Genomic DNA, 15713 nt, shown 5'->3' with positions numbered 1-15713 from the left:
CCTAACAACAAAGTGGATAAAGAGATTCTTAAACGACACACAGACCAGTGACCTAGAGCCACTGGGGAGAGTGAAGAAAAAAGGGAAGGTCTACAAGGCCACCAAGCTTTGGAGTGTTCCTCTGGGAAAAAGACGGATGGCACCCCAAGGCCATCTGTTAGCCTGACTTCACTGAAGCCACCCAGGCATTCAAGCAACTGGTCAAAATGTTAAATTTATGTTATATATATATTACCAAAATTTACGTGCACGTGGGGCTGTCCACGTGGTCAAGTTGCTCAAACTGAACCACATCGACTCTTTCATTCTTCTATTTTTCTTTGCAGAAATAAAAAGATCCTGGGCTACGTATCTCCTCCTACATACTGAGTGTTCAGCACCCAGAACAGTGCCCAGCACTTGTAAGAGGCATGTAGTAGACATGTGTAGCTATGAGGGTGTATGTCATACACGGAAGCAGTAGGTACCCGTCATTAAAATACTGGACACACTGCTCTGTGCTTTGGAAGATGGGAGACATTCACGGGCCTAGCCTTGCTACTTCAAGGACTGACTCTCTAGCTCGATCCTCATGCCCCAGAGACTCCTCCAGCCAGTGTATCCTTTCTTTGGAAGAAGGGAGATGTTAAGGGGCTTAGCGTTTCTGCTTCAAGGACTGACTCGATAGCTCAGTCCACGTGCCCCAGTGACTCCTCCAGCCAGTGTTTCCCTTCTTGTGGGGCCCCCGCCCATCCTCCACACAACACTTGCACAACCTCTTACAAGGTAAACTGCTGGGGTCCATCCTGCCCACTAAGGCCAAAATGCCCTGGCTGGCAGGACCCACAGCCATGCTAACAAAATGTAACACAACCCCAACGCTTCGCCGGATGAGGGCCAATCCAACAGGTGTGGCCCCCGGCTGCACTCACCTTGTTGAGGTCCTTTAATGGACCGGAACCTGGTGCTCCAGAGTCGACAGTAAGAAGGTATAGGAGAGAAAGAGGCTGATATTCTTTGGTTTACGCAGAAAGACAATGAAGCCCCTGACATGGGATTTGCTCTGTTCACGGAGCAAGTATCATGGCTAACAATAGACTGATTTGAAAATGGCAATCACACAGGCTTTACATTATAACCAGAAACTTATTTGGAAATCTATTAGCTATGTTTTCCCCCAAGTACAAAGAAACCCCTTTTTCTAGCTTAATGCCATCTTAAAGGACTGTCTTGTTCAAGAGAAGCCAGGCTGTGGGGCAGAGAGAGCATCTGACTGAGTGCAGAGACCCTGGATGGGAGCCTCCCTGCAGGCAGGCTCCGCCCTCCCTGGAATCCAGTGACCAGATGACCGTGCCGGGCAGGACAGCAGAGCGATGCCAGCCCGGTGAACCCTGCATGGCATGAACTGCCCTGATGAAAGGACTGTCCTCATCGCCAGATGCTGCTTAGAAGCACCACAGTGAGAGTACTAAACCTCTCAGCAAAGCCGTCCAGACCTTTCTGTTTGAAGGAGGAAAAGATACAGCATGTGCCACCACCCAAGATCATTTGGAGAGATGATGCAGGTTACTGGAACCCATGACAACAAGAGAAACACAGAAAAGGTACCTAAACCCTCCACGCGAACACCACGCGCCTGGATCACATTTCTCGGTAACAGAGAGACTGGGGGCTACCCACTGAAGTACTTACACACAGTTCGAGGGTCATGCGCTCAGAGCGGTTTCCATAAAGCACCCCCAGGTCTTCACTACGAGTTGATCCTGTATCACCCTAGAGGGTCGGAGGATCAAAAGGGAGGAGATATATGGGTACCTATGGCTGATTCATGCTGGCGTATGACAGAAAAGAAAATTCTGTAAAGCAATTATCTTTCAATTAACAAATAAACTAATAAAAACACAAAAAGGAGGTGATCTCTCCTGGACTCCCAGCTTTTCTGCTGGTCCTGGGTGTGAGGACAGGAAGGACAGTGTAGGGAAGAGATTAACCTCTCAGGGTCCAGACAGGTCTCACTGATACATCTGGGTGTGTGGTTAAACCAGGGGAAGTTTTAGGAAACATGCATGGCATGTATTTTTATAAATAATCAGTGCGTTGTTTAACCAACTATCCTGTGCCTTTTCAGTGGGATTCTGTAAAGAATACTGGTCCCGTGCAGCCCCACAGGAGCTTGGTGACAACAAAGTGACTTAGTGCAAAATACAGCTGAACTCGTTTAACAGCAGCTGGATAAACTTGGCACCCTCCCCTGCGCTCTAACAAGAACCCTCCGACAACAGAAGGCTACAAAGGCTAGAAATATCCACATGGAACTGAACAGGGATCAATCTCAAATTCAAGTTAAATAAGCATTTCTAAAAATCAGAAAACAATGAACAGAGCAGGGAAGTGACGCACCTGGGTTGACCATGGACTCAGTGGAGACAAACACCTGCCTCAAGGTCAGGGACCACGCCAGCCCCTTACCCCAGGCCTCCTCCTGAGCAGGGCCTCTGGGTCCGCAGCCCCACTGGTGCCCACGCGGCCAGGATGGGCAGCACCGTGTCCACTTAACAGGAGGGCAAAGCAGGCCACAGAGAGGGCGAGCGGCACACCCAGGGCATCAACCCCAGGGGGATGGCACTGCTCTGCTGTGGCCAGCAGAAGGGCTCCCAGGCACTGAGCTGCCTGAACTGGAGCGCGGCCGCCCCAGTCCTGCAGGAAAGCCCAGGAGTCAGCGGGCTGGGAGCAGAAGAGGGACAAGGAAGGCCAACCCGTGGGGCAGTGGGCTCCAACAGCAGGGGCTCATCCAAGTGACCTGAGGGGAGAGGCAGCGAGCTCCCTCCTGAGGCTCCCTCCATCAGGGATGCCGTGATGGACACGAGAGCCTCTGGAGGAAAGCGGGCTGGACGGCACCACGGTTAAGTGTCCAGGCTCTGATCAGACCAGTCCGCACCGCGCTGCTGGGTGTGAGAGCCTGGGCAGGGTGCCTGGCCTCGCTAAGCCTCAGTGTCCATGTCTCCTGAACGGGGATAGCACCAGCCTGGACCTCACCTGGGGATGAGATGACAGACGCGGAAAGCATGTGCCCGGGGCACAGAGTCTCCTGCACACTGCGACCCACCATCATTAAATTGGCTTTCTGCAAATCTAACATCTATGGCTCTCATTCAGTCATTTCTTGTAAGAAAACACTAAGCGGAAATTCCATGGTGGTCCAGAGGTTAAGACTTGGCACGTTCACTGCCGGGACACTGGTCCGATCCCTGGCTGGGAAACTAAGATCCCATAAGCTGTGCAGCATGGCCAAAAAAGTAAGTAAAGAAAAATTTTAAAAATAATAAATAATACTATGTCTACTATAAACAACCATGAGATGATCAGAAGGCAAACAAGTGGGAGAAAGGCAAACTGTTACAACTGTCCCAACGAATGACCCATTTCCAACAGAACCATCAGCACAGTTTAAGTGGTGGGTGAGTTTTATTACTTTCATTAAAACGTCACTTATTCACCAGGACATAACCACACGGTGTTCATTCACATTAAACCATAAGGACTCTTTAATACTTCACAGAGAAAGAAAGGCCTGCTAAATTACTAAATAGTTTACCTTTCGACGCCACTTCCTTAAATCACTAGGCTGACAGATGCATGCAAAGAAATGAAGAGAAACCAGATTCACTGCGACTTTGAAGCTAAAATTTCAAGCATCCGAATAGGCAAATACAGGAAAGCAAAAATGATGGCAAACTTGTAAGTGACATGAAGATTCAGAGAACACGTGACTGGAAACAGAACTTTTTTTTGACCACAGAAGTTAAATAGATTTACTAGAGAAACACTAGAAATTATTACTCAGGAAGATACAATTCTATTACAACATTATGATTTATTAAAGCACAGGATTCTGTACAACAAAGGGCCTTAACAGTGGTCTGTTCTCAGCCAAACTTGTCTTTAAGTTAGTTTCCCTTAATAAAAAACATGTTATACTTTAAATTAGTAATTTAACTGATAAGGAAGTTACCGTAATACCTATTTTAGCATTGAACAAATCTAACCACCTCTTGGACATTAATGTAAAATCCTGACATAGAATTTAAAACATCTCAAAATAAATTCATTAAAACAGGTTCCCTGTGTAAATATGTAAGAATGAAAGCTACCATAATAGCAGGTGCAGTCTTTACATTTTATTAACCGTAAAAGATACTTTTCTAAAGAGTCTAATAGAGACATTAACTGTGTAAAAGCTGATGAGATTTACACTCTTTAATACAAGCACCAACACAGAAAGGATATTGTGTCAGTTCAGTTTAGTTCAGTCGCTGAGTCGTGTCCGACTCTTTGCAACCCCGTGAATCGCAGCACGCCAGGCCTCCCTGTCCATCACCAACTCCCAGAGTTCACTCAGACTCATGTTCATTGAGTCGGTGATGCCATCCAGCCATCTCATCCTCGGTCATCCCCTTCTCCTCCTGCCCCAAATCCCTCCCAGTATCAGAGTCTTTTCCAACGAGTCAACTCTTCACATGAGGTGGCCAAAATACTGAAGTTTCAGCTTTAGCATCAGTCCTTCCAATGAACACCCAGGACTGATCTCCTTTAGGACGGACTGGTTGCATCTCCTTGCAGTCCAAGGGACTCTCAAGAGTCTTCTCCAACACCACAGCTCAAAAGCATCAATTCTTCGGTGCTCAGCTTTCTTCACAGTCCAACTCTCACATCCATACATGACCACTGGAAAAACCATAGCCTTGACTAGATGGACCTTTGTTGGCAAAGTAATGTCTCTGCTTTTCAATATGCTATCTAGGTTGGTCATAATTTTCCTTCCAAAGAGTAAGCATCTTAATTTCATGGGTGCAATCACCATCTGCAGTGATTTTGGAGCCCCCCAAAATAAACTCTGACACTGTTTCCACTGTTTCCCCATCTATTTCCCATGAAGTGATGGGACCAGATGCCATGATCTTTGTTTTCTGAATGAGGAGCTTTAAGCCAACTTTTTCACTCTCCTCTTTCACTTTCATCAAGAGGCTTTTTAGTTCCTCTTCACTTCTGTCAGAAGGGTGGTGTCATCTGCATATCTAAAAGTCCATTAATTCTACACTTGAGGATCATTTGTTTATGTAAGCACAGTCTTATTTATGAATTACACATGATATGCCGTTTAGGATCCATCTACATTATGCTTGTAACTGCATGCTGCTGCTAAGTTGCTTCAGTCGTATCCCACTCTGTGCGACCCCATGGACTGCAGCCTACCAGGCTCCTCCGTCCATGGGATTTTCCAGGCAAGAATACTGGAGTGGGTTGCCATTGCCTTCTCCTGTAACTGCATAGTGATACACCAATTCAACTTACCGCTATGGGGGAAAAACACCATTTAATGAGACAGGAAAACAAAGCACAGACCCGACAAGGGCACACACCCTGTGGACCACAGCACGGCCATGACCAGAGCAAGTGAGGCCCAGGGGAGGAGAGATGGATGGGAAACTATAGCCTCGGGGGCGGGGGAGGGGTCAGGATTGATGACAACCAAGCAGACAACAGGATGAGACAGGAAATCTAAACCAATGATGAAAGCAGACACACCACCAGAGAACTCCAACAGCAAGGAAAACATACAGAACTGTTCTTTAACAAATATTCGGAAAGAAATCAAGCATAAAACCACAGAGAAATCCTCAAAGAATTTTAAATAGCAACTAATTAGCCAATGATGCAAATTATAAAAACGGTGTGTCAAAAGACCACAAAATGGACTAGTTACCTCACAGGCCACTAAAAGGATTCACAGTGAATTTAATTATAACCTGACTAACAATGCAGCTAACATGAAATGGGTGGTCACAGAAAACAGTGATAATACAAGTCCAGTTACAAAGCAGAGTGTTGTACACGTGATTTCATGGCGTAAATAGCAATGCACTCACAAAACCCAAGCTAAACATGCAAGAAAGCTGGAACATGTGCTTTGGAGCCGCACACTCTGTCACCAATAGCCCTAGGCCGTCATCCCATTTCTAGACTCAGAAAAGTGAGGCAGCCCAACCTCTTCCCTGCGGCCCTGGGGCACCGGGCTCTTAACCTGGTTTCACACGCAGAGCTGGCCTGAGCCCGCGGCCGGGTCCATCAGCAAGCAGACCATGAAGATTCTTGATTTTGTTCCCACTGCATGCCCTGCACCCTGCAGCCAGGCAGCCCCAATGGAACATGTGCTGCACGGCTTTCCCAGGCCATGAGGGCTGCCTATGGTTACTTTCACAAAGCCATCTGCTCCCTGAGAACAGAAACTTCCCTGCAGCTGCTGTGCCCAGCACAGGCCAGGCCCAACGACACAGAGACAGGCTCTGGCTGAGTTCATGATGATGTGCTAAGCCTGTGGTCCAAATATCAAGACTACTTCGTTGCTGCGCCATTGTGGAATGATTAAAGACTAGGCAGTTTACAAAAGTGTAGACCTCTGAGTGCAGCAAATGTACCCGATTTTCTTCTAAGCAAAAAGAGAAAAACCAAAAAACAAACAAAATAAAGAAAACCCATGTCCTGGGGGAAGGATGCGGCAGGGAGGAGGCAGATACATACCAGAGTCATGATGCCCAGCCGGTCTCCCTCCTGCACCGGGCGGTGCCGCCTCCTTCTGGGCTTGGGCATGGGCGGGCAGGAGCCGGCACCTGAGGAGCCGGCAAGCAGGTTGAGGGAATTCACCGATTTATAACGACGGAGGCTGCCTAAGCTCCCCTGCCCTCCTGCTGGTTGTCCCATTCACCCCCTGCCTTTCTCCCGGCCCCCCGTGCTCGGCCGACAGGAACGGGCACCTTGGCCTGGGCTGACGTGATGAGAACAGTCTGAGCAGCAGCCTCTGCCTGGTCCTGTGCAGGGTCATCGGCCTGCGGCCACTCTAAACATGAACTCGGGACACGGGCATAGCTGTGCGGGTGTGGCACCAGGCAGGCCTCGGGGCCCCCAGCCACTCGGCTGCACCCAGACCCAAGGCCCCCTGCTCACCATGAGGCCGGCCTTTGGATTCTATCCCGTTTTGTAAATTGTTATAACTGCCAAGACGGTATCTAAAGAAAACATCTTAAATATACTGATGAGATGAGAAAAACTCAAACACACGTCCTTGGACCACTGTCTTACAACCAGCCAATCCTCACACTGTATTAAGTTAAAAAGGAAAATGCAGATCTGAGTGGGAATTTGCCAACCCCAAAACCCGAGCTTTTCTGTTCTAGGTGGCCTTTCAGCAGAACAGGGTGGGCTCCAAGGGACACAGGAAGGTGCACGGGCTGCAGGGGACACCACCTCGGCACCTCACCCACCTTGCGGCTCAGAGCTGAGGGGGGACACCCCACAACACCCCCCCACAGAGTGCTGACACCACACCGTGGACAGAACACCCCAGCTGACCGAGATCTATAATCAAGGGCAATCTCAAACCTGAAAATTCTTGAAGCAGACCTGAGGTCAGGTTCCTTATTATGGAATACTCAGACTTCCCTAGGAGAAGGCATCTCTTCAGATAAACCACGTTTCTGGGGAGCTGAGTTCGGGATCACCCACCGGATCTCTTCGTTCATGGCGTCCAGCTGCTCCTGCAGCCTCACACTCAGAGTCTTGGCATCGGCCTGCCCGCTGGGCGACAGCTGAGTGGCCGAGCTGAAGAGGGTGACCCTGTCACCCTCGCCGTCAGACACGCCCTCGCCACTCTCGAACACCTGGGCCACATTGGCCAGCACGCTGGCTTGCTGCACATGCTCCCAGTCCTGCTCCTTCAGAGTCTGCACCTGGACACAAGAGGACCACGTCTCGTCAGCGACATTCAGGGCAGCTCAAGTCTATCAGGAACTGAACCCAATTTTACATGGAAGCCCTGACTGTGGATAAATGTGGATAAACCAAAAAATTGTATCAGAGTAAACAAATAGTAAAGACAGCAAAGCTCCACCTGGCAAAACTCAACTCGAACCTGAAAACACAACATAGAAAGAAAATACATGGTGATGCAATCCATCCCGAATACCACCAGGTGATTAGAGTCAGAATTTGTCTTCTCCTGGGCAAAGAGGTACTGAAGACATCCTGCAGCTCTGAGCCACAAGGCTAGTTTGCTAAGTCATATCAGTCGTCTCCGACTCTGTGTGACCCCATAGACGGCAGCCCACCAGGCTCCCCCGTCCCTGGGATTCTCCAGGCAAGAACACTGGAGTGGGTTGCCATTTCCTTCTCCAGTGCATGAAAGTGAAAAGTGAAAGGGAAGTCGCTCAGTCGTGTCCAGCTCTTCGCAACCCCATGGACCGCAGCCTACCAGGCTCCTCCATCCATGGGATTTTCCAGGCAAGAGTACTGGATGGGGTGCCATTGCCTTCTCTGAAAGGCTAGTTTACTAGTCACTAAAATAACCCAGGTGGGTGGGTCCTCAATCAGAAAGATAAAGAACATCTGATGCCCACCACTACAGCCTTCATTTTTTCTTAAAATGAAAGGATTCAAACGACAAACCCTTAACTGAAATTACACGATGACTGATCAAACTTACCTCTTTATGTGTGGCACCTAATTCTTCTAACAAACTACACCTTTCGAGCGCTCCTCATAACCGCACTCTCAACTCAAATAAAAGGGGCCGAGTCACTGTGTGTTGATGTGAGTTTATACCTTACTACACTTCTTAGTGTATACTCACCCTAATACATGGATACTGTAACAGAATACCTTTCTCTCTCTGATCTTAACGTCAAGAAAATCTGCTTCTTAACAGCTTTAAATTCTAAGCTTGAGAGAACAAAATGTTATCCTAAATTAATTCTATTACCCAGTTTTTAACTGCAAGTTGATATACAGAATATAATACATCTTGAGACATTCATGCCAACTAATACTTTTTAACTGGGGGCTTCCCAGATGGCTCAGTGGTAAAGAATCCGCCTGCCAATGTAAGAGGGCAGGATCGATCCCTGGGTTGGGAAGATTCCCTGGAGTAGAAGATGGCCACCCACTCCAGGATTCATGCCTGGGAAGCCCCATGAACAGAGGAGCGTGGTGGGCTATAGTCCATAGGGTTGGAAAGATTCAGACATGACTGAGCATGTATGTAGGCAACGCTGTTTAACCATATAAAACTTTAGACTTCTTGCAGAAACAAATGTATATACAAGAATTCAAGAAGCTCAAAAGTCAACTAGTTACATAAATATGTGCATCATCCACCTAACAAGGCAGCAAGTGTACAACTCCAGGATGGCCGGGGGGCTGGTAGCTTCTCGTCCAGGACCTTGTGGTGCTCAAACAGCAATTTCAGCGCCCTGAGCACCTCCACCTCGCTGGTCATGCCAGCTGGGGACTGTGCCTGCCGCCTGCCTGCCGTCATCCAGAGGGACAGCGCATACCGGGGAACCAGGCACTCCAGGTGCTCCAGCAGCAGCTGCGGAGGGGGGGGGGGGGGGAGGGGCGCAAAGGAGCACCTTTAACCTCATGCTCGAATTCAGGCCCGATAACTCCTCTCAGCCTCACAGTATAGCCGGAAACATACTAAGGCACGTCGGAATTCCACCAGTTCGGTCGAAACTTAGAGTGGACTTCCCCAGAGACCCAGTAGTTAAGACTCCAAACTTCGGCAGGGGTCACGGGTTTTAATTCCTGGTCAGGGAAATAAGATCCCACACAAAGTGGGGACAAAAATCTAAGTTACGACAACTCCCCCCTCAAATGTACTAAAATTACATTAGCTCTCGTCATAAATTTGAAGCAAGTAATGAGAACCCCTATCTTATCCACTCTGCTCAGTGGGAAGATGAGAAAAATGACTTGATGAGTCTGCCCCCATCCCGATCGCTGCTCAGGGCCACGCGGCCCCGGAGGTGTCTGGCTTCCGGCAACACCGTCTCCCGCCTCCAGACGGCCCCCCCAAACCGCCCCCCATCCCCCCGCCACGGCCTGCGGGCCTCAGAGCGTCCTGCGGGCCTAGGCGCAGCCCAGCCAGGGCCCTGAGCGCCCATCCTGCGCCGGCACCTGCCCGGTGCCCAGACCCACGGGGAGCCACGGAGGCGCGGTCGACCGGGGCGCCTCAGCCCCGCCCCTTGCCCTCCCGAGGCCACACCCCCTTGCCCCCAGGCCGCCCGCCAAGCACACCACCTTCCTGAGAGAGCAGAAGAGCGACAGGCAGGCACACCGACAGACGCACAGACACTCGCACACACCCACGCCCAGGGAGACAACCTCCCGGCGCCAGCTCCTCAGCCAGAGCCATAGCTCCCTTTAGAGGCCAGGGCCAGACGAACGGACCGGCGGCCGGCTGTCGGGAGAGACAGAGGCAGAAAGAGACGAAGCTTCCTAGACAGACTCCAAGATGGCGAGAGGGAGATACAGACAGACAGACAGACAGGACACGACACGCCAAGCACACACACACTTGAGTGTGGGCCTTGGAAATGCTTCTGTTCTTAGTTGCTCAGCTGTGCCCAACTCTGATCGCCCCATGGACTGCGGCCCGTCAGGCTCCTCTGTCCGTGGCATTTCCCAGGCAAGCATACTGGAGGGGGTTGCCATTTCCTTCTCCAGGGCACCTTCCTGACCCAGGGATCCAACCCGAGTCTCCTGCAGGCGCATGCCTTCCCATCCCAGCCAGGATCCTGCTAATTCCCTAGTCAAAATGCACAGGAAAGACCTCGTGTGCTACAAAGTGGAAAGATGATTTCAGAAACGGAAGGTGTCCTTTGTTGCTACCTTTGAATCTTTCTTTAGTTTTCGTTTGTTTTTACTATGAAGGCTACTCGAACAAGGCAACATAGAAACCCCACAATGGAAAAGCAATTACCTTTTTTTGGAAAGAAACATGTGGCAGGTTAAACTCTCTTCATTTTTTAGAGTTGGTTCAATGCAAACTCTGTATTCCACAAATATGACTCTTGTGAGCTTTATTTCAAATCTCCATGATGAATGCCTAAGGCCTCTAGGAAGAAAGGAGGAGAGGTGGAGAGAAAAAGAGCAACCTTTCCCCTTGGCTCCATCTCACCCAGCCACTTGGTTCCTTCATCTCATGGGCTACGACCTGGGATACTCTTGTTTGTCTGATTATTGTTTGGGGACCGTTTCTAGTCACAAGGCTATAAACAGTGGTGGGGAAGCCCTTCTTTCCCTTCTACATCAGACCCAGTGGACAGTCCAGGCCCTGCCCACTGCATTGAGTCTGTAGCCACAGAAGCACCAGTGATGCTGGGTAACAATGCATATCCCTGGAATCCACTCCATTCGCCACTGACCGTTTGAGGTGGTGCTCTGGAACCTATCACGGGAAGCTTTCTTGTTGATTCCAAATCACACAAAAGTCTGAGGCCTGTGCTAGATCTTCACGTTTCTGGAAGAGCCACACACCTACAGAAGGAACCACAAGAGTTGCCTGAAATGGGAAAGGTATAAGTGTTGGACTCAAAGTTGGCAGGTCTCCCCCTTTGCTATGTAAGTAACATGACCTTTCTTTGAAATGGAAACGGATAATGCTAAGAGTTGACCTGGTTCTAGAGCATTCTAAAAACCCTAAATGATGGAAATCTGCTGTACGAGTTCCTTGAGAGCAAGAACCTATGCTTACTGCTGTGTCTTCATGCCTTCGATTGTGCCTTGAATATCACGTGCACATCACCAGAAGAAAGAAAAGAATTGAATCGACAAAGATACAAAGAGATCAAAAGTGCTGAGCCAAGTGCAAAGTTGAGGCTTCAAAGAACGTTTCTGTCTTTCACACACTGAATAAATACTGAGCACCTACTATGAGCTAGGAGGCATGGAATCCGTTTCTGGAAATAGAATGCTGAGAGAAGGAGACACACAGTTCCTGGTTTCACGGACACCAATCCAGTGATAAATACCAGGCGGATGCTTTGAGCACTTCTACAGGGGCCTCTTCCCTCACCAAAATCCGGGTGTCAGGGAAGGTTTTCAGAGTCATCACCGAGTTGAGATCCATAGGTTGAACCAACGTACACCAGGCTTGAGATGCAGGAAGAATTTCAGGCAGGAAAAATAGCATCTTGGAAGGCTATGTGACAAGGAAACCTTAGGACCTACAAGAAATGAAAAATGCCCTATGGGATGTAACCCAAATAGGGCAGAGGGCATCCCAGTGAAAAGAGATCAGAGAAGAAAGTGGGGAGCAAGCAACGATGGGATTTGGTCGTATATTAAACATGATGGGAAAATACAAGAGCAGTTTGAGCAGGGAGGTAGGGGATAGAATTGGATCTGCATTTGAAATAGGTCATCTTGCTCCACATCACCAATGACTGGAGAGACTCAACTCAAAACTACGAGGAGGTACCACTTCACATTAGTCAGAATGGTCCTCATGGAAAAGTCTGTCCATAACAAATGCTGGAGAGGATGTGGAGAAAAGGGACCTCGCCTCCACTGTTAGTAGGAATGTGAGTTGGTAGAGCCACTATGGAAAAGAGTATGGAGGTTCCTGAAGAACGGAAAACGAGCAGTACCTGATGATTCAGCAGTCCCACTCCCAGGCATAGATCCACCAAACGTAGAACTCCACAAGATACAGGCACCGTCTGTGCACTTGTGTCTCTGTGTGCGCGCGGGCCCGCACGAGCACGCGAGATGGCCTGTGAGGCTGGGGGTGGGGCTGGGGCTGGGGCTGGGGCTGGGGCTGGTGCAGGTGCAGCCCCTGGGATTGCCTGAGGCACGCCAAGGGAGCACTGAATAAAAACTGAGCACCTAGTATGAGCTAGGAGGCATGGAATCCGTTTCTGGAAATAGAATGCTGAGAGAAGAAGATACAGAGCTCCTGCTCTCACTGAGACGAATCTAATGATAAATACCAGGCAGATCCTTTGAGAACTTCTACAGAGGCCTCTTCCCTCACCAAAAACTGGGTGTCAGAGAAGGCTTTTCAGAGTCACGATTGAGCTGAGATCCCTTCTTTGAATGAACGTACACCGGGGTTCAGATGCAGGAAGAATTTCAGGCAGGAAACATAGCATCTTGGAAGGCTATGTGACAAGGGAACCTTAGTGCATTCAAGAAATGAAAAATGCCCTGTGGGATGTAACCCAAAGAGTGCAGAGGGCATCCCAGTGACAAGAGATCAGAGAAGAAAGTGGGGAGCAAGCAATGAAGGGATTTGGTCATATATTAAATATTGATGGGGAAAGACAAGCGCAGTTTGAGCAGGGAGGTAGGGGATAGAATTGGATCTGCATTTGAAAAAGGACATCTTGCTCCACATGACTAATTACTGGAGAGGCTCAACTCCCAACTCCATGGAGGGACCACTTCACAGTAGTCCGAATGGTCCTCATTGCAAAGTCTGTCCATAACAAATGCTGGAGAGGTTGTGGGGAAAAGGGAACTCTCCTCCACTGTTAGTAGGAATGGAAGTTGGTGCAGCCACTATGGAAAAGAGTATGGAGGCCCCTCAAGGAACTAAAACTCGAAGTACCATATTCTTCAGCAGTCCCACTGTCAGGCATATATCCACCAAAAGTAGAACTCAGCAAGATCCATGCACCGTCTGTGCACATATTTCTGTGTGTGCGCGCGCGGGCGCAGGAGAGCTCACGAGATCACCTGTGAGGCTGGTGCTGGGGCTGGGGGCTGGAGCCCCAGCTGCCGGGATTTCCTGAGGCATGCCAAGGGAGCCCCAGACGGAGACTCCAGGGCCGGTCGTCTGGTTTCCTGGAAGCCGAATGCATAGGGGCTCGGAGCCGCGCAGAGGCAACCCAGGTCTGCAGCGGGAGTCGGGGCCCCGGCCACCCACTCCCGCCTTCCTGGGAGGGGCTCGGGCTGCGAGGGCCCAAGAGTTGGGACGGGGGCCGGGGGCTAAAGGAAAGGGGAGGCAAAACGCCTACAACACCAGGTATTCCCAGGTGGTCTCCCACCCAAGGACTAAGGCAGGCCCGACTCTCCTTAGCTTACGAGATCGGAAGAAATCGGGTGTGTTCAGGCTGCTATGGCCCTAGACGGACACAGCTGCCGCCGGGCACCCTAAGAGCCTTGCGCTGCGCCTCCCTTTAGCTCTGACCTGCTTGACCTGCCAGTTGGCCAAGCCGGCTGCACCTCTTGACAGGGGGTGCGCGCTGTAGTTGAGCCGCAAGACTGGCGACCCGGACTCTGGCCTGCCGATGACACCACGCACCCGAACCCCGCCAACCTGAGGCCAGGAGTCGCCATGCCGGGCCTGGGGGCCCAGAGGGCTTCCATGACCCCCAGAGGCTGGCCGGGCTTGGGTGCATGTGGGACACGGGCGGTGGGGTGAGGGGCACGGAGGTCTCGGTGCCCTCCCACCCTGGGCCTCTCCAGGCCTTGCCCATTCCGTTGGCTGCTCAGGGCCACACTATAGTTCTTGTCTTCATTGGACCTTAAGGACACTTGATTTGACAAAGAGAATGGGACACCTGAAGAAGCATCCATTGGCTCTGTCCCAGCGTGAGACAGAACTGGTTACAGCTTGAAAATGTTTCCATGAAGTGAAATCTGCTAACTGTCAGGAGGAATGTCCACTCGGGTAGCCAGGGTGGTCCAGTTAGGGTCCAGTCAGGGTCCTGAAACGCATGTGACCCCACCTTGTGCCATGCTTCTCTGTTCCCAGTTTGGGCAGATCAGTCACACAGTCATCACAAACGGGTCAGATACTCGTGGACAACAGTGCAGTAGCAAACTCAGCCATTTTATTTGTTTGTTCTTTGTTTTAAATTGTCTTTTTGTCTGTCCTGTAATTTCCAAACGTAGATAAAAGCTTTAGGAAGGCACCTTCTTGGAGGAAAAAATTCAGACCAAAGGATATCCATAGCTTAGCTGCTGGGTGCACAGAGACTCTGCCTGCAAACTTCTGGGTCCCGTTCGCTCTGCCCTCACCCTCGGTGCAACCAAAGAAGATGCAGCCGGACAGTAGGTGACAGGTCGGACGGCGTGTGCAGCCCTGGGCTAGAATGTGGATGAGCTGGAATGGCCTGCTTCCCAGGTTACAGGGCTCTTCAGTGCCATCGCACGCCCAAGGGGCAGTGCTCTACAGGGAATCCTAACACCTGTTTATAAACGTTTAACAGTCGCGCTGGTTTTTCTTCAAGTTCTTGTCTGGTTGAATATTAGCATATTCTTGCAACTAATAAAACCGAGACCCATGAGTGTTCTCAAAGCATTAGATTGACACCCATGCTTGTAGAGATGTGTGTGTGGCCGGCAGCGCTCAAGAGTTCTTTCGTAAAACGGTAGAGTCGCTCTCAGGCCACACCAGTTGCCTCTCAAGGACTCTTCCCACTGGGAGGATGGCCGAGTCCAAATTCAGTGACAGCAGTGTCCACCTGCCTATCCTCCCCCCGTCCTCACCGTCGTCGGTCCCTTGCACACTGTCAGTAATGGGGTGAACGAAGATGGTGAGGCCGGGAGAGGTCCTCCCCCGAGTTCAGCCGGGCCGTAAATACACGGCCTGGCAGTTGCCCTTTCAAACTCAGCTCTGGTTTTCCCTCTGACAGCTACTCTGCCAGAGAACGCTGCTAGTTCAGGCTGGGTGCTCAGGGCCACTGTGTCCCCACTTGATGGCAAGATAGACAGCCAGACAGCCTGGGCCGGGGTCAGGCTCTGTGGCTCAGGAGATGCCTTGTGTACTGCCCCCGCACCCCCCCTACCCCAAGGTCCCACCTGTGACAGGGGTGTCTCACTGGATGCTTTCTCCACGGTTGGCTGTGCCCGCCCCAGAGAAAGTGTGAGCTCACCCCATGGGAACGGGGCCT

General features: G+C 50.4%; 1 protein-coding gene across 1 annotated transcript in view; it reads right to left on the bottom strand.

The window, feature by feature from the left end:
• The window catches only part of LOC128060223 (liprin-alpha-1-like), a 147588-nt gene that overhangs the window by 105098 nt on the left and 26777 nt on the right, over nt 1-15713 (bottom strand). The window contains 1 exon segment of the mRNA XM_052652571.1: nt 6201-6231. Within this exon segment, the coding sequence (XP_052508531.1) occupies nt 6201-6231 (31 nt within the window).

Source organism: Budorcas taxicolor, chromosome 2 (assembly GCF_023091745.1).
Source record: "Budorcas taxicolor isolate Tak-1 chromosome 2, Takin1.1, whole genome shotgun sequence".
NCBI classification, from domain to species: Eukaryota; Metazoa; Chordata; class Mammalia; order Artiodactyla; family Bovidae; genus Budorcas; species Budorcas taxicolor.
The sequence above is the reverse complement of the archived record's forward strand: the minus strand, read 5'-3'. Positions and strand labels throughout refer to the sequence as shown.